The sequence below is a fragment of the Ranitomeya imitator genome, chromosome 2 (assembly GCF_032444005.1).
Source record: "Ranitomeya imitator isolate aRanImi1 chromosome 2, aRanImi1.pri, whole genome shotgun sequence".
Classification (NCBI taxonomy): domain Eukaryota; kingdom Metazoa; phylum Chordata; class Amphibia; order Anura; family Dendrobatidae; genus Ranitomeya; species Ranitomeya imitator.
This window is the reverse complement of record NC_091283.1, coordinates 269,338,281-269,361,227: the sequence shown is the minus strand read 5'-3', so window position 1 is coordinate 269,361,227 and position 22,947 is coordinate 269,338,281. Positions and strand designations below refer to the sequence as shown.

Here is a 22,947-nt window from a genome sequence, read left to right as displayed (position 1 = left end):
GAAAGACCTGGCTATTTATTGCTTGCTTTGAGAAACACGTGATGGTGTCTCCGCGGCTTTTCTACATGTGCCTACACTGTGACCTGGAGGATGAGACCCACTTCCTGCTACACTACACCAAACACTCAGCAGTGAGGGACACTCACTTCAGGAGACTCTCCGATCTTTTCTTGGATTTCAGCTCCATGAAAGAGGAAGAAAAAACATATCCTTCTGGGGGAAGAATTGCGGTGGAGATAGCAGCGCAGTATGTGAATGCGTGCTATAGACTGCGAGAAAGACAACCATGATATGCCATGGACTTCCTTACCCCCACCCTGTACCCCATCCATCATCCCTGCTCCCTATCCCTACTGTACACATGCTTTGGGAAACTAATGTTTATTTGGTCCTGCCAATAAAGCTGCTTTGAATTAAAAAATTGAATTATATATGGGGTCATTACACTATACAGTATATGGGGGGGCTGTGAGGGACATACTGTATAAGGAGGGTATTATACTATATATGGGGGCGGCGAGGGACATACTATACAAGGGGGACATTATACTACACTGCTCAAAAAAATAAAAGGAACACTTAAACAACAGAGTATAACTCACGCTTCTGTGAAATCAAACTGTCCATTCAGGAAGCAACACGGATTGACAATCAGTTTCACATGCTGTTGTGCAAATGGAATAGACAACAGATGGAAATTACTGGCAATTATCAAGACCCACTCAATAAAGGAGTGGTTCTGCAGGTGGGGACCACAGACCACATCTCAGTACCAATGCTTTCTGGCTGATGTTTTGGTCACTTTTGAATGTTGGTTGTGCTTTCACACTCGTGGTAGCATGAGACGGACTACACAACCAACACAAGTGCCTCAGGTAGTGCAGCTCATCCAGGATGGCACATCAATGCGAGCTGTGGCAAGAAGGTTTGCTGTGTCTGTCAGCGTAGTGTCCAGAGGCTGGAGGCGCCACCAGGAGAGGGCCGTAGGAGGGCAACCACCCAGCAGCAGGACCGCTACCTCAGCCTTTGTGCAAGGAGGAACAGGAGGAGCACTGCCAGAGCCCTGCAAAATGACCTCCAGCAGGCCACAAATGTGCATGTGTATGCAAATACGGTTAGAAACCGACTCCATGAGGATAGTCTGAGGGCTCAACGTCCACAGATAGGGGTTGTGCTCACAGCCCAACACCGTGCAGGACGCCTGGCACTTGCCACAGAACACCAGGATTGGCAAATTCACCACTGGTGCCCTGTGCTCTTCACAGATGAAAGCAGGTTCACACTGAGCACATGTGACAGAGTCTGGAGACGCCGTGGAGAGCGATCTGCTGCCTGCAACATCCTTCAGCATGACCGGTTTGGCAGTGGGTCAGTAATGGTGTGTGTGTGTGGGGGGGGGGGGCATTTCTTTGGAGGGCCGCACAGCCCTCTATGTGCTTGACAGAGGTCGCCTGACTGCCATTAGGTACCGAGATGAGATCCTCAGACCCCTTGTGAGACCATATGCTGGTGCGATTGGCCCTGGGTTCCTCCTAATGCAGGACAATGCCAGACCTCATGTGGCTGGAGTGTGTCAGCAGTTCCTGCAAGATGAAGGCATTGAAGCTGTGAACTGGCCCGCCCGTTCCCCAGACCTGAATCCGATTGAACACATCTGGGACATCATGTCTCGCTCCATCAACCAACGTCACGTTGCACCGCAGACTGTCCAGGAGTTGGCGGATGCTTTAGTCCAAGTCTGGGAGGAGATCCCTCAGGAGACCATCCGCCGCCTCATTAGGAGCATGCCCAGGCATTGTAGGGAAGTCATACAGGCATGTGGAGGCCACACACACTACTGAGCATCATTTCCTTGTGTTGAGGCATTTCCTCTGAAGTTGGATCAGCCTGTAACTTCATTTTCCACTTTGATTTTGATTATCATTCTAACTCCAGACCTCCATGGGATATTAGTTGTGATTTACATTGATAATTTTTAGGTTTTATTGTTCTCAACACATTCCACTATGTAATGAATAAAGATTTACAACTGGAAAATTTCATTCAGAGATATCTAGGATGTTGGATTTTTAGTGTTCCCTTTATTTTTTGGGGCTGTGGAGGAAATACTATATGAGGGATATTATACTATATATGGGCGGCTGTGGGCGAGATCCTGAATATGGAGGACATTACACTATATATTTGGGGGCTGTGGGGGACATTACACTATATATGGAGGGCTGTGGGGGACATTACACTATATATGTGGGTTGTGGGGGAACTGATTCTGATTTATTATACTGTATATGGGGGGCTGTGGGAGGACAGTGCACTGTATATGGGGGCTGTGGGGGACATTACACTATATATGGGAGGCTGTAGGGGAACTGATTCTATGCTTCATTATACTGTATAAGGGGGCTGTGGGAGGACATTACACTATATGGAGGGCTGTGGGAGGATATAACACTGGAGGGCTGTGGGGGACATTACACTATATGGGGGGCTGTAATGGACATTACACTATATATAGGTGGCTGTGATGGACATTACACTATATATGGGGGGCTGTGGGAGGACATTACACTATATATGGGGGCTGTGGGAGTACATTACACTATATATGGGGGCTGTGGGAGGACATCACACTATATATGGGGGCTGTGGGAGGACATTACACTATATGGGGGCTGTGGGAGGACATTACACTATATATGGAAGGCTGTGGGGGACATTACACTATATATGTGGGTTGTGGGGGAACTGATTCTGATTTATACTGTATATGGGGGCTGTGGGAGGACAGTGCACTGTATATGGGGGCTGTGGGGGACATTACACTATATATGGGGGGCTGTAGGGGAACTGATTCTATGCTTCATTATACTGTATAACGGGGCTGTGGGAGGACATTACACTATATGGAGGGCTGTGGGGGACATTACACTATATGGGGGCTGTAATGGACATTACATTGTATATGGGGGCTGTGATGGACATTACACTATATATAGGTGGCTGTGATGGACATTACACTATATATGGGGGCTATGGTAGGACATTACACTATATTTGGGGGCTGTGGGAGGACATTACACTATATATGGGGGCTGTGGGAGGACATTACACTATATATAGGTGGCTGTGATGGACATTACACTATATATGGGGGCTATGGTAGGACATTACACTATATTTGGGGGCTGTGGGAGGACATTACACTATATATGGGGGCTGTGGGAGGACATTACAGTGTATATGGGGGGCTGTGGGAGGACATTACACTACCTTGGGGCTGTGGGTGACACCACTATATATAGGAGGCTGTAGGGGAACAAATCCTGATTCATTATACTGTGTATGGGGGACTGTGGGAGACATTACACTATGTATGGAGGTTGTGGGGAGAGATTGCACTGTATGTGGAGGTTGTGGGGGGACATTGCACTGTATGTGGAGGTTGTGGGGGACATTACACTATATATGGAGGGCTGTGGGGGGAAATTACACTATATATGGGGGGCTGTGGGGGACATTACACTATATGTGGGGGAACTGGTCTTGATTCATTATACTGTATATGGAGGGCTGTGGGAGAACATTACACTGTATCTTGGGGCTGTGGGGGACATTGCACTATATATGGGGGCTGTGGGGGATATTACACTATATATGGGGGGCTGTGGAGGACATTGCACTATATATGGGGGGATGTGGGGGAACTGGTCCTGATTAATTATACTGTATATGGGGGCTGTGGGAGAACACTACACACTATCTTGGGGCTGTGGGGGACATTGCACTATATATGGGGGCTGTGGGGGATATTACGCTATATATGGGGGGCTGTGGGGGATATTGCGCTATATATGGGGGGCTGGGGGGACATTACACTATATTTTGGGGGCTTTGGAGGACATTACACTTTACATAAGTGACTGTGGGGCTGAGTGGACATGGTGGAGGGACAGTGTGGAGATAGAGTGTAAGGGAAAATTAGTGAGCGGACATCCAGGTATAGGCCGTGGTTAAGTGGGGCAGTTATAGCTGCTGATGGCAGTGTGGCGGGTGTAGATCATAAGGGCGGAGAGTGTGGCGGGTGTAGATCACAAGGGCGGACAGTGTGGTGGGTGTAGATCACAAGAGCGGAGTGTGGCGGGTGTAGATCACAAGGGCGGACAGTGTGACGGGTGTACATCACAAGGGCGGAGAGTGTGGCGGGTGTAGATCACAAGGGCGGACAGTGTGGCGGGTGTAGATCACAAGGGCGGACAGTGTGGCGGGTGTACATCACAAGGGCGGACAGTGTGACGGGTGTAGATCACAGGGGCGGAGTGTGGCGGGTGTAGATCACAAGGGCGGACAGTGTGACGGGTGTACATCACAAGGGCGGAGAGTGTGGCGGGTGTAGATCACAAGGGCGGACAGTGTGGCGGGTGTAGATCACAAGGGCGGACAGTGTGGCGGGTGTACATCACAAGGGCAGACAGTGTGGTGGGTGTAGATCACAAGGGCGGACAGTGTGACGGGTGTAGATCACAAGGGCGGACAGTGTGGCGGGTGCAGATCACAAGGGCGGACAGTGTGGCGGGTGTAGATCACAAGGGCGGACAGTGTGGCGGGTGTAGATCACAAGGGCGGACAGTGTGGCGGGTGTAGATGACAAGGGCGGACAGTGTGGCGGGAGTAGATCAGAAGGGCGGACAGTGTGGCGGGTGTAGATCACAAGGGCGGACAGTGTGGCGGCCATAGGATGTTTATTTAGGGCATAATATAGAGCTTTTTTTATTAAAATGCTCCTGAATAAAACTGCCGTAAGTGTTTTGGGCACCATGTGGGGATGTGCTACAGAAGAACGGAGAAGAGGAAGGTCTGCAGAGACGAGCTGTGGATGAGAGAAGTCATCATGGCGTCTGGACAAGATGGAGGCAAAAAGAAACAACTCCAAGCAGAGACATCGTCATCTAGAAGACCCCTCCCTGGATGTGAATGTTTACTTGTTGGTACTGACTACGTCTCATCAGTGCTGTGGGTCCTGTATGGTCGGCAGTCTGATAGAGTGACTACAACTCCCAGCATCTCCCTACAGCCGGCGTCTCACTAGCGTATATCGGCCGAGTCTAGCCAATGCAAGTCTATGGGAGTGAGAAAAAAACGCACATGCTGCGAGTGCTGTGTTTTAAGCAGCGGTGTCCTTCGAAAAGCCAGTAATTCATGTGCGGTGTACAGTAAAATCACCCTGACCGCCTACAATAGAATAGATCTATACACATAGAATACACTATATATATATATATATATATATATATATATATATACTAGATTGTAGCCCGATTCTAACGCATCGGGTATTCTAGAATATGCATGTCCCCGTAGTATATGGACAATGATGATTCCAGAATTCGCGGCAGACTGTGCCCGTCGCTGATTGGTCGGGGCAACCTTTATGACATCATCGTCGCCATGGCAACCATTATGACATCTCGTCGATACTGTGCCCGTCGCTGATTGGTCGAGGCGAATTCGCGGCAGACTGTGCCCGTCGCTGATTGGTCGAGGCAACCTGGCGGCCTCGACCAATCAGAGACGCGGGATTTCCAGGACAGACAGACAGACGGAAAAACCCTTAGACAATTATATATATAGATATACATACACACACACACACACACATTATATATATATATATAGATATATATAGTGTGTGTGCAAATTACTGAACACGTATTTCGTATTTAATTAATAAAAGATTAGGGAAAGAAAGGGCGTGGGCTCCTAAGCAATATTCGCAACCAGCAGAGAGAAAGCCAACAACTGGGGGCTGATGTTTATGGCCTGGGAAGGGGGTAATACCCATGGAGCTTCCCAGGTTATTAACCCCTTCATGACCATGGGATTTTCCGTTTTTCCGTGTTCGTTTTTCGCTCTCCTCCTTCCCAAAGCCATAATTTTTTTATTTTTCCATCAATATGGCCATGTGAGGGCTTCTTTTTTGGCGAAACAAGTTGTACTTTTAAACGACATCATTGGTTTTAGCATATCGTGTGCTAGAAAACTGGGAAAAAAATTCCAAGTGCGGTGAAATTGCAAAAAAAGTGCAATCCCACACTTGTTTTTTGTTTGGCATTTTTGCTAGGTTCAATAAATGCTAAAACTGACCTGCCATTACGATTCTCCAGGTCATTACGAGTTCATAGACACCTAACATGACTAGGTTATTTTTTATCTAAGTGGTGAAAACAAAATTCCAAACTTTGCTAAAAAAAAAAAAATTGCGCCATTTTCCGATACCCGTAGCGTCTCCATTTTTCATGATCTGGGGTCAGGTGAGGGCTTATTTTTTGCAAGCCGAGCTGACATTTTTAATGATAGCATTTCAGTGCAGATGATCTTTTGATCGCCGGTTATTGCATTTTAATGCAATGTCGCGGTGGCCAAAAAAACGTAATTCTGTCGTTTTGAATTTTTTTCTCTCTACGCTGTTTAGCGATCAGGTTAATGCTTTTTTTTTATTGATAGATCGGGCGATTCTGAACACGGCGATACCAAATCTGTGTAGGTTGCATTTTTTTTTTTATTGATTTATTTTGAATGAGGCAAAAGGGGGTGATTTAAGTTTTTATATTTTTTCACTTTTTTTTTTTTAGGAGGCTAGAAGCTGGCACAACTCGATCGCCTCTGCTACATAGCAGCAGCAGAAATGCAGGTGTGCTATGAGCGCCGACCACAGGGTGGCGCTCACAGCTAGCCGGGATTAGTAACTATAGAGGTCTCAAGGACCTCTATGGTTACTATACAGAAGCATCGCTGACCCCTGATGTGACGGGGGTCAGCAATGCGCTTGTTTCCGGCCACCCGGCCGGTTAAATGCCGCTGTCTGCGTTTAATAGCGGCATTTAACTAGTTAATAGTGGCGGGTGAATCGCGATTTCACCCGCCGCTATTGTGGGCACATGTCAGCTGTTCAAAACAGCTGACATGTCCCAGCTTTGATGCGGGCTCACCGCTGGAGCCCGCATCAAAGCGGGGGTTCTGACCTCGGACGTACTATCCCGTCCGAGGTTAGAAAGGGGTTAATATCAGCTCACAACTGTATACTTAGCCTTTACTATTAAAATAGGGGAGCCCCCCCCCCCCCAAATAATGACATGGGGTCCACCTAGAATAACCAGCAAAGGCTATGCAGACAGCTGTGGACTGATATTAATAGCCTAGGAAGGGACCATGGATATTACCCCCCCCCCCCCCAGCTAAAAATATCAGCAGACACCCCAGAAAAGGCGCATCTCTAAGATGCACCAATTCTGGCACTTAGCCTCTCTCTTTCCACTTGCCCTGTAGCGGTGGCAAGTGGGTTAATAGTTGTGGGGGTTGATGTCACCTTTGTGACATCAAGCCCCAGGGTTAGTAATGGAGAGGTGTCAATAAGACGCCCCCATTACTAACCACATAGTCAAATTGTTAAGAAAACACAGACACCCAACAAAAAAAATCCTTTAATTGAAATAAAGACACAGACTCCTTTCTTGTTCTTAATTAAAACATACTTACTGCCACACCTAATTCCCCGACGCCCTCGATCTCCTGTAATAAAAGTAAAATAATAAACCAACAATATACCCATGAACTCCCCTCTGGAGCATGGGAAAATGCCAGCTCTTGTTAAAATCGGATTGCATATGGATGTCAGATACTTAGATGCGAGGAAACCGTATTGCAAATGGATTATACATGGATGACCATAAAGGAGAACACTTGTGCAACTCTCAACCGAGAGAATCGGACCGATTTTTAATACAATAAGTGTGACGCCGGCCTACCATTGTTAATGGCATTCTGGGAGCCGTAGGTTTGTGATATACCAATGTATGTGTGCCTGACTTGACATTACAACCGATTGCTGTACTAAGCTTGGTGGATCCGGTGTTGTATTCATGTACGGATGGTGGATCCGGTGTTGTATTCATGCACGGATGGTGGATCCGGCGTTGTATTCATGTACGGATGGTGGATCCGGCGTTGTATTCATGTACGGATGGTGGTTCTGGTGATGCATTTACTTCTGATGATGCATTTACCTACCAAAGGTGGTTCTAGTGACAGATTCATGTACTGACAGTGGTTCTACTGACCCATTTATTTACAGATGAATACATCACCAGAACAATCACTACAACATGAATACGTCAAAAGAATCACCATTACAAGAACTTGACACCAGAACCACCATCAGTACATATAGAATGCATCAAAATCATCATCACTTGGTTGCAAACTATTTGTCGCATGACAGATGTAAAAACCATCAGACGTATCCCTTTATCTATAATGGGGTCTTGTTTAGGTTTCATCGGGCTATCTGCCAATCGCTTGCCACCTTCATAGCTATTGGTTTCCATGACGTCCTTGGGTCTGATATTTAATATAGGATCGTTGTCAGAGCAAGAGCAGGGGTGCATTAGGAGATCTGCGGGGTCACCGAGGTTTGGCAGAGGGCACCAGAATACCTTGTCCCGGCCCTGCCTCACAGAGCCAGATGCCATTTTCCTGCTTTTGCCGCTGTGCTCGCTGCTCCGCTTCCTAGCAGCCTTCATTGTATAACAGCCGTGTAAAGCATGGAGGACAGAATGTAATAATTACCGACAACTCATTATCAGGATTTTTACTGTTTTCATTGCAAAAAAAAAAAAGTTAAAAACCCAATAAATTATCTGGAGACACAAACATCATTCATGGGGAAGGGGGAGTAAGGCACGGCGGCATACGAGGAAGGGAAAGTGGCGGTGCCATCGGGCTACCTCAATTTTTTTTTAGAAAAGGTGCAGTGCAGTCTGTCGGTACTACGGCTCAGGCTCCCGACACGTCAGAGCAGCACAGAGGATTTCAGTCTCCCTATACGTCAGGTCAGCACAGCCACACAATCTCCCGACACGTCAGAGTGGCACAGCAGCACAGAGGATTTCAGTCTCCCTATACATCGGAGCAGCAGTGTCATCGCGGCTCAGCCTCCCAATACGTCAGAGCGGCACAGAGGATTTCAGTCTCCCTATACGTCGGGTCAGCACAGCCACACAGTCTCCCGACACGCAAGAGTGGCACAAAGGATTTCAGTCTCCCGACACGTCGGAGCAGCACAGTGTCACTGCAGCTCAGTCTCCCGATACGTCAACACGTCAGAGTGGCACAGAGGATTTCAGTCTCCCGACACGTCGGGTCAGCACAGCCGCAGAGTCTCCCGACACGTCAGAGTGGCACACAGGATTTCAGTCTCCCGACACATCGGGTCAGCACAGCCGCACAGTCTCCCGATACGTTGGAGCAGTACAGCGTATTTCCAGCCTCAGTGCAGGGGGACTGTCTGCCGCCCTCCGGTGGCCGCCTGGTGTATCACAGGCCGTGGCTCTTGCTGTACTGGAACGACGCCATGTGCAGCCTCCGCTGCAGCCGCTCGGCCTCCAGCTCCCTGAAGAAGGCGTCCTCATCCGTGCGGAGGATTATCTCCTGCAGATCTTGGATTTCCTTCTCCATTTTCGCCCGCAGCTCTCGCTTCATCTGCTGCACGTTCTGCGTGGGGAGATGGCGCACATTACTGGGGGTCCGCACTATGATCAGGCGCAGTGGGATATTCGGGGGACACTCACCTTGGACTGCGCCTTCTCCCGGCTATGGAGCTGCTGCCGCTCTCGGCTCACGGCGTCGGCGATCATGGAGAACTGTGGAGGGAAGGGATTACATAGTGGGCGGCCAGCGTCTCGGCCGGGGGCGGATGATGGGAGTCGCTGCTTACCTGATCCTTGTAGTAGTTCTCCATGGATTGCAGCTCGTCCTGGTGCCGCCGGCGCTGCTCCTCACGCTGCTCCTTGGCGTAGGAACGCACCTCCCGCAGACGCTGCTTCTGCAGCTCCAGACCCTCCGCAAACAGCTGCTGAAACATCTGGGGGCAAAAGAAGGCCGGGTCAAGCCACGGGGTCCTGCCCACAGCCAAGGGGCCGCCGCAGTATCCCCCCAGTCCAGGACCTCACATATAGTCTCTGCTGACTGACAGCCATCGGGTCCTGTGCACAGGTCGTTACAGTGTGTCGGTCTGGACAGAAGCACTGACTGTTTGTTACAGTGTGTCAGGCAATTCTACTTCTGATGTTTAGAGCATTGTCCAGACTGACACACTGTAACAAACCCTCAGCACCTCCTGAGGCTCAGCCATGTTCTGATCACAGCTGGGGGATTGTTACAGCAGCATAGATGGCCGACAATCCTGTGTGAGCTGCAGCTTGTTACAATGTATCAGCGCAGGAACAACGCCATGGTCTAACCTGGATGCAACAGTGACAACCCTACTGCTGTGAGGATGATGGGGGCGGGGGGCAGCAGCGGGGGTCGCACTCACCTGCTCCTCTCTGGTCCGGGCCCGCAGCAGTTTGGCGCGGAGCTGCACGTGGTAGTCGTCGTAGTATCTCTTCGCTCGCGTCACTTGCTGCCGGTTTTCCCGCTGACGGTTCTGCGCCAATTTCTGCAGACGGATCCGGTCCTTGAAGTCTTTCTACAGTGACATAAATAATATTATCCTCCTCCGCAACACGTCATGCTGCACCGCCGCATCGCCACACCACCACTCGCTGCACCCCCACACTGCTGCACTGCCAGCTGCACCGCCACACCACCACCCGCTGCACCCCGACACGGCTGCACTGCCACACCACTGCCCGCTGCACCCCCACACTGCTGCACCGCCACACCACCGTCCGCTGCACCCCCACACGGCTGCACCGCCACACCACCGCCTGCTGCACCCCCACACGGCTGCACCACCACACCACCGCCCGCTGCACCCCCACACCACCGCCCGCTGCACCCCCACACGGCTGCACCGCCACACCCCCGCCCGCTGCACCCCCACACGGCTGCACCGCCACACCACCGCCCGCTGCACCCCCACACGGCTGCACTGCCACACCACCGCCCGCTGCACCCCCACACTACCGCCTACTGCACTGCCACACCCCCACAAGGCTGCACCCCCACACTGATGCACCGCCACAATGCAGCACTGGTTCGTTACAATGGATCAGGCTGGGGCCAGACAGGAAACAGGACTGTGAGCAGCAAAAGCTCCAGAGGGTGGTCCAGACTGGTAACGAGCTGTCCTGACCCTGTCTTGCTGTCAGAGCTGAGGGGCTGTTGCTACGTAGCAGTGCAGGGAGGTTTCCATTCAGTGAGGGCGAGTGGAGATCTTACATCTGCAGCGGTGGGAAAGGGGAGCCCACTACAACCAGGGATTAGGGGGGAGGGCGCCACTGACCAGCCGCTGGTTGTGCTCCTGCTCCCTCTGGACGAGGCCGACCAGCAGCTCCTGCTTCCTGTGCGCTTCCTGCACCTACAGAGACAGGGACAAAAGGGTGAGACCCCGGCGGGGCGTAATGACCCTGAGGCGAGACTCCTGGCGGAGCGCAATGACCCCGAGGGCGAGACTCCTGGAGGGGCGTAATGACCCCGATGGCGAAATTCCCAGCGGGGCGTAATGATCCCGAGGGCGAGACCCCTGGAGGGGTGCAATGACCCCGAGGGTGAGACTCCTGGAGGGGCGTAATGACCCCGAGGGTGAGACACCTGTTGTGAATTCTGCTCTTGGGTTCCCTCCCGTGATTGTTGGTGGGAATGCAGTTGTCTCTAACTCGCAGTCCTGGCCAGGTGTATCGGATAATTACAATTCTGACTGGTATATTTAGGTGTGCAGGATCCTTTAGCCCTTGCCAGTTGTCAATGTTCCTTGTGAAGTGTTGGATCTCTTTCTGGCTTCTCCTGCTTGCTGCCAAATTCAGCAAAGATAAATGTTTAGTTTTTGTATCTGTGGCACACTGCTGTGTGCTTGTTTCAGTTTTATTCCTGCTCTGTTTGTAGGATTCACTGGAGTTGCAGATATACGCTCCTACATCTTTAGTTAGATGTAGGAAGTTTTTTGTATACTCTGCTGTGGATTTTTTTGCAGGGTTTTATACTGACCGCACAGAACTCTGTCCTATCTAGCTAGAGTGGCCTCCTGTGCTAAATCCTGTTTTTTCTGCCTGCGTATGTTTTTTCCTCTCCAACTCACCGCCAATATTTGTGCGGGGCTGTCTGTCCTTTGGGGATTTTCTCTGAGGCAAGATAGTATTCCGATTTACATCTTTAGGGGGTATTTAGTCCTCCGGCTGTGACGAGGTGTCTAGGATTGTTAGGTACACTCCACGGCTACTTCTAGTTGCAGTGTTAAGTTCAGGATTGCGGTCAGTATAGTGGACACCTTCTCCATTGAAAGTTCTCATGCAGCTCCAAGGTCACCGGATCATAACAGACACCCCACCAGCCATGGCGCCCCCGCTCCCTGTGCACGGCCCCTCTCACCTCCTTCCGCAGCTGGCGCTCGCTCCGCTCGTCTTCCTGCACAGACCTGGCGAGCTGCTCCACCTGTGCCAGCTGCCCCCTCCACATGGCGCCGAGCGCGTGGGGAGAGATCTGCAGGTGAGGAAACTCCTCCAGGAGCAGCGGAAGCAGATCGTTCTCCGCGACCGTCACTGTAAGAGAGCGGACAGCGTCACACTCTGCGAGGGGCCGCGGCGTCACCCCCCAGACAGCCCCGCGAGGGGCACTTACTTGGGCCTGCTGGCTTCTGGAGGCTGGGGGTCCAGCGCCTCGGTGGTGCCCGTTTGCCGCCGTACACCCGCTCTGGATGAGACCGTGGAGGATCCTGAAGATTTTCTTTATATTCTTGTTCCTTTGGGAGAAGGACAGAAGATGTGACCACAGCGCCCCCGCAGGTTCCAGCCCGGTTCTACACCTCCCGTGTGAACTCTCTGGTGTCAGTCAGTCCGGGGCGGTCACTCACCTCGGCCCGCAGCGTGGCCTTCAGCTTTGCCAGTTTCTGTTTCTCCGTTTCCTGGAAGTCCTTCAATTCGTCCTCGTAGGCTCGGCGCAGCCGCTGTTGGGCGAGACAGGCGGTCACAGACTCGAAAGGACTACACAGATCATATCAACTACTGTTCTCTGTTATCAGCCATTTCACGTCAGCAGCATGTACCCGGGCCTTCAGCCTCTCCAGGTCCAGCTCCTTCTGAACACCCCGGCGGATCTTGCCTATCTCTCCGCGGCCGTCCTTATTGAGAGCGTCCTCGAACTGCGCAGAGACAGAGCGGCGCGGAGGCGGCAGCGGAGAGGAGGAGAGCGAGCGGGGCCTGGCACCGGGGGTCTGCACGTGCTGTGGAGCTGCGGGGAGGGAAAAAACGCCTGGTTATAGAGTGGCCGGACCCCCAGTGCTGACCCCCACAGCAATGTCCCTGTCATTACCGTGCAGCCGCTTCTTCCTGCGGATCTCCATGATGCTGTCGCTGTGCTGGGAGAGTTTGTCATCCTCCTTCATCTCCCCGCCGCTCGGACCCCCCAGCGCCTTCCTCAGCATCTGTCAGCGAGACGCAGGGTAAGTGACGCACAACACGGAGGCACTGGCCCCGCACGTACTCACCTGGTCCAGCTCGTCCAGCCGGCGGGACAGCTTCTCCGACATCTGCTGCAGCTCCAGCTCCGACACTCTGTTCCGCGCTCTCTGCACCGACAGCGGCTCGTCCGCCAGCGACAGGGGGTCCGGGGTCCGCGAGCTGCGGGAGCAGAACCGATACACAGTCAGACACTACATACCGCTGCTACTACGGGCGGGGCTTTGTGGGTGCTGGCCGGGGGATGGACTCTGCCACTCACATCAGTAGTGAATGCTCGGGGTCTTCAGGGGGCCGCGTGGCTCCGCTCTGTACGTGTCCTTCTCTGGACGACGTTCCATCGCTCTGCAGCGTCACAAGGTGAAGGTCCGGGGCAGAGCGGTGACACCCCGACCTCTGCACCTGGTGAGCGGGAAATGGGGGAGAGGGTGAGCGGGAAACCGGAGAGAGAGAGCGAGAGCTTGAGAGGGAAACCGGACAGACAGAGACAGAGAGAGCGAGCCCGGACAGAGACAGAGAGAGCGAGTCCGGACAGAGACAGAGAGAGCGAGCCCGGACAGAGAGAGCGAGCCCGGACAGAGAGAGCGAGCCCGGACAGAGAGAGCGAGCCCGGACAGAGACAGAGAGCAAGAGTGAGCGGAAAAATGGATAGAGAGAGCGAGAGTGAGCCCGGACAGAGAGAGCGAGAGTGAGCGGAAAAATGGATAGAGAAAGGGTGAGCAGGAAACCGGACAGAGAGGAGATGAACCCAGTCCCTGCCCACTCATCGCTGCCCCGCCTCCCCATCCTGCTATATCCCTGCGCTGCTCCTCAACCCCTGTCCCACCCCTCTACTCCGCCCTGTCCCTCGCTACCCATACTCCACGGTCCCGTCACCCCATCCCTGCCGCGCTTCTTGCCTGATGCCCTGTTCCACCCCCACTCCTCTCCATCCTGTCCGCGCCGCCCCTCCCGGACAGTCCCACTCTATCCTAGCCCCACTCCTCGCCTCCACTCCTAGCTGCCCCATCCCCACGCTGCTCACTGTCCTGTTTACGCCCCATCCTGATCCTCACCGCCCCTTCCCTGCCCAACTCCTCGCCACCCCGCCCCTCACCTGCCCATCCTTACGCCCTGCTGCACTCACCTCACATGCCTGCTTCCCAACCTTACACCCTCCTGCACCGCTCACCTCACGTGCCTCCTCTATACTCCTAACCACCCCGTCCACCTCACGTGCCTCCTCGCCGCACCGTCCACCTCACGTGCCTCCTCTGTCCTCCTCGCCACCCCATCCACCTCACGTGCCTCCTCTATACGCCTAACCACTCCGTCCACCTCACGTGCCTCCTGTCCTCCTTGCCACCCCGTCCACCTCACATGCCTCCTCTATCCTCCTCGCCGCTCCGTCCACCTCACGTGCCTCCTCTATCCTCCTCGCCGCTCCGTCCACCTCACGTGCCTCCTCTATCCTCCTCGCTGCCCTGCCCACCTCACGTGCCTCCTCTGTCTTCCTCGCCAACCCATCCACCTCATGTGCCTCCTCTGTCCTTGCCGCACCGCTCACGTGCCTCCTCTGTCCTCCTCGCCACCCCATCCACCTCACATGCCTCCTCTGTCCTCCTCTCCGCACACCTCACGTGCCTCCTGTCCTCCTTGCCGCCCCGTCTACTTCACGTGCCTCCTCGCCACCCCGTCCACCTCACGTGCCTCTATCCTCTTCACCACCCTGTCCACCTCACGTGCCTCTTCTGTCCTCCTCGCCACCCCGTCCACCTCACGTGCCTCCTCTGTTCTCCTTGTCGCCGGTGACTTCCGCTGTTCGGCCTCCTCACTCTTCTCATGGACATCTGAAGTAAGAAGAGAGCAGGTTTCCTCCTGGCAGAGCATCGCGCCTCTCAGAAGATGGCACAGCTTTGGATGTGACTGGAGCCCTGTATAAGGGGCACCTTACCTCCATGACCTGGGGCGGCAGGACCCCTTCTCCCATCTGGACGCTCCATTCTTTTCACCGGACCGCTGAGGGAAGACCCCGCGCTGCTCAGCGACACCAGGACGTCTCTGTCCTCCGCCGGTGGCCGATTCTGCTGACAAGGACGCTTTAGGAGGACGGCGGTTGGCGGCTCCGGCGGTCCTGGCTGTGTGGCGCGTTCCTGCTCCTCCAGCGAGTGGCCGTTCAGCTCGAGGCTTCCTAGAAACAGGAGCTTTCTTCAGTGTCTCCCACCCACCGGCCCAGAGCGCCCCCCAGTGGTGCGTCACTTACTGTTGCCCCCTGTGACAGCAGACAAGTAACGATCAGCGGCGGGGGGCCGTGGGGTCTGCGGTCGCTCCACCTCCTTCCTGAGGGTCACCAGATCCAGACCTGTTATCACATCAGAAACACGTCAGTAAGCGGCTGACGACATCAGAACAAATCCCCCCCATAATCACCTCTGAGCGTGAACGTGTGCGCCGTGTCCCCCAGATGGATCAGCTCCGCCGTAGACTCCGAGCCGTCAACTCCCCAAGATGGAGGATGGAGATCAGAGGAGAGAGACCTGCGGACGAGCCGTGATCAGACCCCGGAGTCATAGAACGGGGGGCACGAAAACTGCAACTCACGACTTACCCTAAAGATGGAGGAAGGACCTTACCATCCCCCCCAAACTCCGCAAGTTGCCCCCTGAGAAGAGGATAACCATCTTCTGAAAAAAAGAGGGACGACAAATACACATCACTGGCCTCCAGAGCTGCACTCACTATTCTGCTGGTGCAGTCACTGTGTACATACATTACATTACTGATCCTGAGTTACATCCTGTATTATACCCCAGAGCTGCACTCACTATTCTGCTGATGCAGTCACTGTGTACCAGGATGGATAAAAATATATGTTTTTTTTTTTTGTTTTTTTTAAATAAAAAAAAATAAAAATCGGAATTTTTTTTATTTAAAACGGATTTTTTTTAATTTAAATCGGATTTTTTTCAATAAACTGCTTTTTGAGGAAAATATTTTACCATCCAAAGGTTCTTCCATCATGAGATAAAGCTGAGTTGTTTAACTCAGTAGAATAAAGGCTATATATGTGTAACATTCACAATGCCATGCTCTTCCAGAGGTTTCTGTAGGATTCTCCTATATTATCACAGACGCTCGCTTTACTTACGCAGTTCTCAAAACTGAATTTGACTCCGCAGAGGTCCCAGCCTCTTCTTCATGGCAAAAATGTTACAACATGAACAGAGTTGAGAAAAAGACCTTAATCCTATTGTTCTACAAACCTATGAATACAGAATCAACCCCTTCAGTGCCAAGTCCAAGAAGTTAAACAATATGTTTCTGATTGTTTGGAGTGGAATAGATCTGCACAACACAAGAAGAATGTGAATCTAAGTGTGAGGAGGAGGAAGGGCAAGCAGACAAGAAAATGAAAGTGAAACTTTGAGCACAATACTGCAGCATAGCCACAGACAGACAAGTCTGGATCTGTTTGTGTGTACGATCTGAGGTTTATTACATTCTTTCCTTATAATTGCAGCAGGCCGTAAAAGAGACCCAGTTTGGGAATGAGTCATCTTCATCACCGCACTTCTCATGATGTTGCCTCATTCGCGCCACCAGGCCTTGCATCGTTTGCATTTTGCACGCATGCCTGCCTTACCGATAGGCGAAGGAGCTTCATTAAAATATTCCCAAACTGGGTCTCTTTTACGGCCTGCTGCCATTATAAGGAAAGAATGTAATAAACCTCAGATCGTACACACAAACAGATCCAGACTTGTCTGTCTGTGGCTATGCTGCAGTATTGTGCTCAAAGTTTCACTTTCATTTTCTTGTCTGCTTGCCCTTCCTCCTCCTCACACTTAGATTCACATTCTTCTTGTGTTGTGCAGATCTATTCCACTCCAAACAATCAGAAACATATTGTCTAACTTCTTGGACTTGGCACTGAAGGGGTTGATTCTGTATTCATAGGTTTGTAGAACAATAGGATTAAGGTCTTTTTCTCAACTCTGTTCATGTTGTAACATTTCTGCCATGAAGAAGAGGCTGGGACCTCTGCGGAGTCAAATTCAGTTAGGTAGAAACTTTGATTTAAATCACTGATTTAAAATCAAGCCTTACTGACTAGTGATTTAAGTCGTGATTTAAATCGTGATTTAAATGTTAGATTTAAATCAAATCCACCCTGCTGTGTACAAACATTACTGATCTGGAGTTACATCCTGTATTATACCCCAGAGCTGTACTCACTCTTCTGCTGGTGCAGTCACTGTGTACATACATTACATTACTGATCCTGAGTTACATCCTGTATTATACCCCAGAGCTGTACTCACTCTTCTGCTGGTGCAGTCACTGTGTACATACATTACATTACTGATCCTGAGTTACATCCTGTATTATACCCCAGAGCTGCACTCACTATTCTGCTGGTGCAGTCACTGTGTACATAGATTTCTGATGCTGCGCTTTACTCTGGAGCTGCACTCGCTGTTCTTACCTCCGTTCTGGGAGGACGCCTCACTTATCTGCTCAGTCAGATACTCCAATAAGCCGTCAAATATCTCCAGAAGGTTTTTGATGGACTCAGTGTCTCCGCGGACAACGTTCTCTCCTATGGGGAAGTGAGGCCGGTGAGGAGAAGCGAGATGTCAAGACTGGTGAAAGAGTGAGTGGGGCGAGGATGGCAGCGAGGATGATGAGGTGAGGACGGTAAGGATGGCGAGGACAGCGAGGGGGCGAGGACAGCGAGGGGGAGAGGACGGTAAGGATGGCGAGGACGGCGAGGGGGAGAGGACGGTAAGGATGGCGAGGGGGGCGAGGACGGCGAGGACGGTAAGGATGGCGAGGAGGCGAGGACGGTAGGGATGGCGAGGACGCTAAGGATGGCGAGGACGGTAAGGATGGCGAGGACGGTAAGGATGGCGAGGACGGTAAGGATGGCGAGGACAGCGAGGGGGCGAAGACCGTGGCTGCACACTGGGCCCTGCACTCACCTGTGATGTGGGACAGGCTGACCTGCAGATAGTCCAGGGCCAGCGAGTCGATCACCGATTGCACGTTGTGGGCGTCGTCCTCCGTGGTGCGAGAATCGGCAATAAGATCTGTGGATTAGGGGAATATTAAAGGGCCGGCGTCACTGCTGCTTGCTGTCAGTGAATAGATGGCACCGTGTCCCATTTCTGCTGCAGTCCTGCGCTCAGCTGAGGGTTTATTACAATGTGGCAGATTTAGAGGCAACAGTGGTCCTCACGACAACACCGGTGGACCGCCGTCCGCAGGGTCATGTGACGCGCTACGTACCTGGCACCGGCTCACCCAGAATGGCTTCGTACAGGGCGACAAAGACCCGGGCGTCACAGTGTGTCAGCGCAGCCACAGGCAGGGAGAGGCGGCATCGGTACAGGAGGCTGTTAGCGATGGCGACCCAGTCTGTGCGGGGAGGGGAGAAGTGTCAGCGAGGAGCAGTGTGAAGAGGGAGCAATACCAGGGAGAAGGTACCGACCTGACTCCACCGAGCCCATCCTGTGCTCCAGCGTCAGTCGCCAGTCACCCCAGGTCCACGGGAGGAGAACAGTCAGCTTCTAGTCACCCCGGATCCAGGGGAGGAGAACAGTCAGCTTCTAGTCACCCCGGGTCCAGGGGAGGAGGACAGTCAGCTTCTAGTCACCCCGGATCCTGGGGAGGAGAATAGTCAGCTTCTAGTAACCCCGGATCCTGGGGAGGAGAATAGTCAGCTTCTAGTCACCCCGGATCCAGGGGAGGAGAATAGTCAGCTTCTAGTCACCCCGGATCCAGGGGAGGAGAATAGTCAGCTTCTAGTCACCCCGGATCCAGGGGAGGAGAATAGTCAGCTTCTAGTCACCCCGGATCCAGGGGAGGAGAATAGTCAGCTTCTAGTCACCCTGGATCCAGGGGAGGAGAATAGTCAGCTTCTAGTCACCCTGGATCCAGGGAAGGAGAACAATCAGCTTCTAGTCACCCCGGGTCCAGGGGAGGAGGACAGTCAGCATCTAGTCACCCCAGGTCCAGGGTAGAGGGTAATGTCAGCTTCTAGTCACCCTAGGTCCAGGGTAGAGGGTAATGTCAGCTTCTAGTCACCCCAGGTCCAGGGAAGGAGAACAGTCAGCTTCTAGTCAACTCAGGTCCAGGGGAAGAGAACAGTCAGCTTCTAGTTACCCCAGGTCCAAGGAAGGAGAACAGTCAGCTTCTAGTCACCTCAGGTCCAGGATAAAATCAGTTTCTAGTCATCCCCGGTCCAGGATATAATCAGTTTCTAGTCACCCCCAGTCCTTCCCGCCGGGTCCAGCCTGCAGCCGGACAGACATGAATAGTTTGGGGCATTTAAACCGCCAGTGCGCGCTGATTGGTTGCCACGGACCGGTAGTAACTTCCGGTTATGACGTCACGCTGGCAAACAGTAAACGGAATAATTATATAACGACCGTCACAGCAGCGAGATCCGGACGGAGAAACCGAACAAAAGACGGGGAGAATAAAAAATATTCTGAAGCAAAACCGCAAAATATTGTTCCACATAGTATTCCTCCGCCGTAATGTAGTCCCGTCAATGACGTCACCACCGTCTAAGATGGAAAAGGGCGGGGTCGGAAGTGAAACAAGAAACGTAAGGGGGCGTGGTCAACTGCTGCTGTTACTATGGTGACAGAAGTATGGGCAACACAGACACGTGACCAAGAGGTCAGAACAGAGCTGACGCCAAACAGTGACGTCAGAGGGAGAAGACGAGAAGCGAGAGGAAAAGGGAGGAGTGAGGAAAAGAGGGAGGAGCGAGAAGAGGGAGGAGCCACATGTGAAGAGGGAGGAGCGAGAGGAAGAGGGAAGGGCGAGAATTAGGAGGAAGAACGAGAGAAAAGGAAGAGCGAGGGAAAAAGTGAGGTGAGAAAAGGGGAGGAGTGAGAGGAAGAGGGAGGAACAAGATAGAGAGGAGCTATAAAAAGGGACGAGCCACAGACAGACACAGCAGAGGATGAGATACAGGAGAAAACGAGACGCAGGAGAGGACGAGACGCAGGAGAGGACGAGACGCAGGAGAGGACGAGACACAGGAGAGGACGAGATACAGGAGAGGACGAGACACGAGAGGACGAGACACAGGAGAGGACAGACACGAGAGGACGAGACACAGGAGAGGACAGACACGAGAGGACGAGACACAGGAGAGGACGAGACACAGGAGAGGACGAGACACAGGAGAGGACGAGACACAGGAGAGGACGAGACGCAGGAGAGGACAGACACGAGAGGACGAGACACAGGAGAGGACGAGACACAGGAGAGGACGAGACACAGGAGAGGACGAGACACAGGAGAGGACGAGACGCAGGAGAGGACAGACACGAGAGGACGAGACACAGGAGAGGACGAGACACAGGAGAGGACGAGACACAGGAGAGGACGAGACACAGGAGAGGACGAGACACAGGAGAGGACGAGACACAGGAGAGGACGAGACACAGGAGAGGACGAGACACAGGAGAGGACAGACACGAGAGGACGAGACACGAGAGGACGAGACGCAGGAGAGGAAGAGACGCAGGAGAGGACGAGACGCAGGAGAGGACGAGACGCAGGAGAGGACGAGACGCAGGAGAGGACGAGACGCAGGAGAGGACGAGACACAGGAGAGGACGAGACACAGGAGAGGACAGACACGAGAGGACGAGACACAGGAGAGGACGAGACACAGGAGAGGACGAGACACAGGAGAGGACGAGACACAGGAGAGGACGAGACACAGGAGAGGACGAGACACGAGAGGACGAGACGCAGGAGAGGACAGACACGAGAGGACGAGACACAGGAGAGGACGAGACACAGGAGAGGACGAGACACAGGAGAGGACGAGACACAGGAGAGGACGAGACACGAGAGGACGAGACGCAGGAGAGGACGAGACGCAGGAGAGGACGAGACGCAGGAGAGGACGAGACACGAGAGGACGAGACGCAGGAGAGGACGAGACGCAGGAGAGGAAGAGACGCAGGAGAGGACGAGACACAGGAGAGGACGAGACACGAGAGGACGAGACACAGGAGAGGACAGACACGAGAGGACGAGACACAGGAGAGGACGAGACACAGGAGAGGACGAGACACAGGAGAGGACGAGACACAGGAGAGGACGAGACACAGGAGAGGACAGACACGAGAGGACGAGACACAGGAGAGGACGAGACACAGGAGAGGACGAGACACAGCAGAGGACGAGACACAGCAGAGGACGAGACACAGCAGAGGACGAGACACAGCAGAGGACGAGATACAGGAGAGGACGAGATACAGCAGAGGACGAGATACAGAAGAGGATGAGTGAGATACAGGAGAGGATGAGACACAGCAGAGATCAAGATACAGAAGAGGATGAGATACAGGAGAGGACGAGACACGAGAGGACGAGACGCAGGAGAGGACGAGACGCAGGAGAGGACGAGACGCAGGAGAGGACGAGACACAGGAGAGGACGAGACACGAGAGGACGAGACGCAGGAGAGGACGAGACGCAGGAGAGGAAGAGACGCAGGAGAGGACGAGACACAGGAGAGGACGAGACACGAGAGGACGAGACACAGGAGAGGACAGACACGAGAGGACGAGACACAGGAGAGGACGAGACACAGGAGAGGACGAGACACAGGAGAGGACGAGACACAGGAGAGGACGAGACACAGGAGAGGACAGACACGAGAGGACGAGACACAGGAGAGGACGAGACACAGGAGAGGACGAGACACAGCAGAGGACGAGACACAGCAGAGGACGAGACACAGCAGAGGACGAGACACAGCAGAGGACGAGATACAGGAGAGGACGAGATACAGCAGAGGACGAGATACAGAAGAGGATGAGTGAGATACAGGAGAGGATGAGACACAGCAGAGATCAAGATACAGAAGAGGATGAGATACAGGAGAGGACGAGATACGGTAGAGGATGAGATACAAAGAGGATGAGATACAGGCGAGGACGAGATACGGCAGAGGATGAGATACAGCAGAGGATGAGATACAGCAGAGGATGAGATACAGAAAAGGACGAGATACAGGAGAGGACGAGATACAGGAGAGGACGAGATACAGGAGAGGACGAGATACAGGAGAGGTTGAGATACAGGAGAGATTGAGATACAGGAGAGGTTGAGATACAGGAGAGGACGAGATACAGGAGAGGATGAGGTACAGAATAGGATGAGATTCAGCAGAGAATGAGATACAGCAGAGGATGAGATAGGGGATGAGATACAGGAGAGGAATATATGATTTTGTGGAGGCTGGCTCTTGTGATTTAGTTTTGGTTGTGGAAACACAGACACACCGAAAATCGCTGCCAATGAAAATATATATAATATATCTGAAATATAATTTCAAAAATCACGGTGCTCTGTGAAGAAGAGTGGAAACCACCGAACACGAGGAACAACCCAGACAACCAATCTATGGACTACCAGAGAGGCACCACGCGGGTCATAGATTATAAAATGCCTTTATTTAATATTGTTGGCAAAGTTAAAAAAC

General features: G+C 52.6%; 2 protein-coding genes across 5 annotated transcripts; one reads left to right on the top strand and one right to left on the bottom strand.

Annotated features, from left to right (window-relative positions):
* Positions 1–8,629: 8,629 nt before the first annotated feature.
* CEP95 (centrosomal protein 95) lies at positions 8,630–19,788 on the bottom strand. 4 transcript variants are annotated; one of them, XM_069749154.1, is made up of 22 exons: positions 19,632–19,788; positions 18,919–19,091; positions 18,717–18,845; positions 18,410–18,517; positions 17,914–18,027; positions 16,036–16,111; positions 15,858–15,964; positions 15,691–15,789; positions 15,382–15,618; positions 15,213–15,277; positions 13,711–13,850; positions 13,478–13,610; positions 13,303–13,414; positions 13,037–13,221; positions 12,845–12,937; positions 12,613–12,733; positions 12,364–12,533; positions 11,282–11,356; positions 10,370–10,522; positions 9,770–9,916; positions 9,624–9,695; positions 8,630–9,546 (listed from the first exon to the last, which is right to left on the bottom strand). In XM_069749154.1, exons 2-22 carry the CDS (start codon positions 18,935–18,937, stop codon positions 9,370–9,372), a joined length of 2,532 nt encoding a protein of 843 aa, XP_069605255.1. In that variant the 5' UTR covers positions 18,938–19,091; positions 19,632–19,788; the 3' UTR covers positions 8,630–9,369. The 4 variants fall into 4 exon arrangements, with proteins under 4 accessions (XP_069605255.1, XP_069605253.1, XP_069605252.1 ...); XM_069749152.1 differs by having other exon boundaries at positions 15,174–15,277; positions 19,632–19,769; XM_069749151.1 differs by having other exon boundaries at positions 15,174–15,277; positions 18,919–19,777.
* A 615-nt stretch (positions 19,789–20,403) lies between these two features.
* LOC138666392 (trichohyalin-like) lies at positions 20,404–22,281 on the top strand. Its single transcript, XM_069754620.1, has one exon. The coding sequence runs from the start codon at positions 20,404–20,406 to the stop codon at positions 22,279–22,281; it is 1,878 nt and encodes a 625-aa protein (XP_069610721.1).
* Positions 22,282–22,947: the final 666 nt, after the last annotated feature.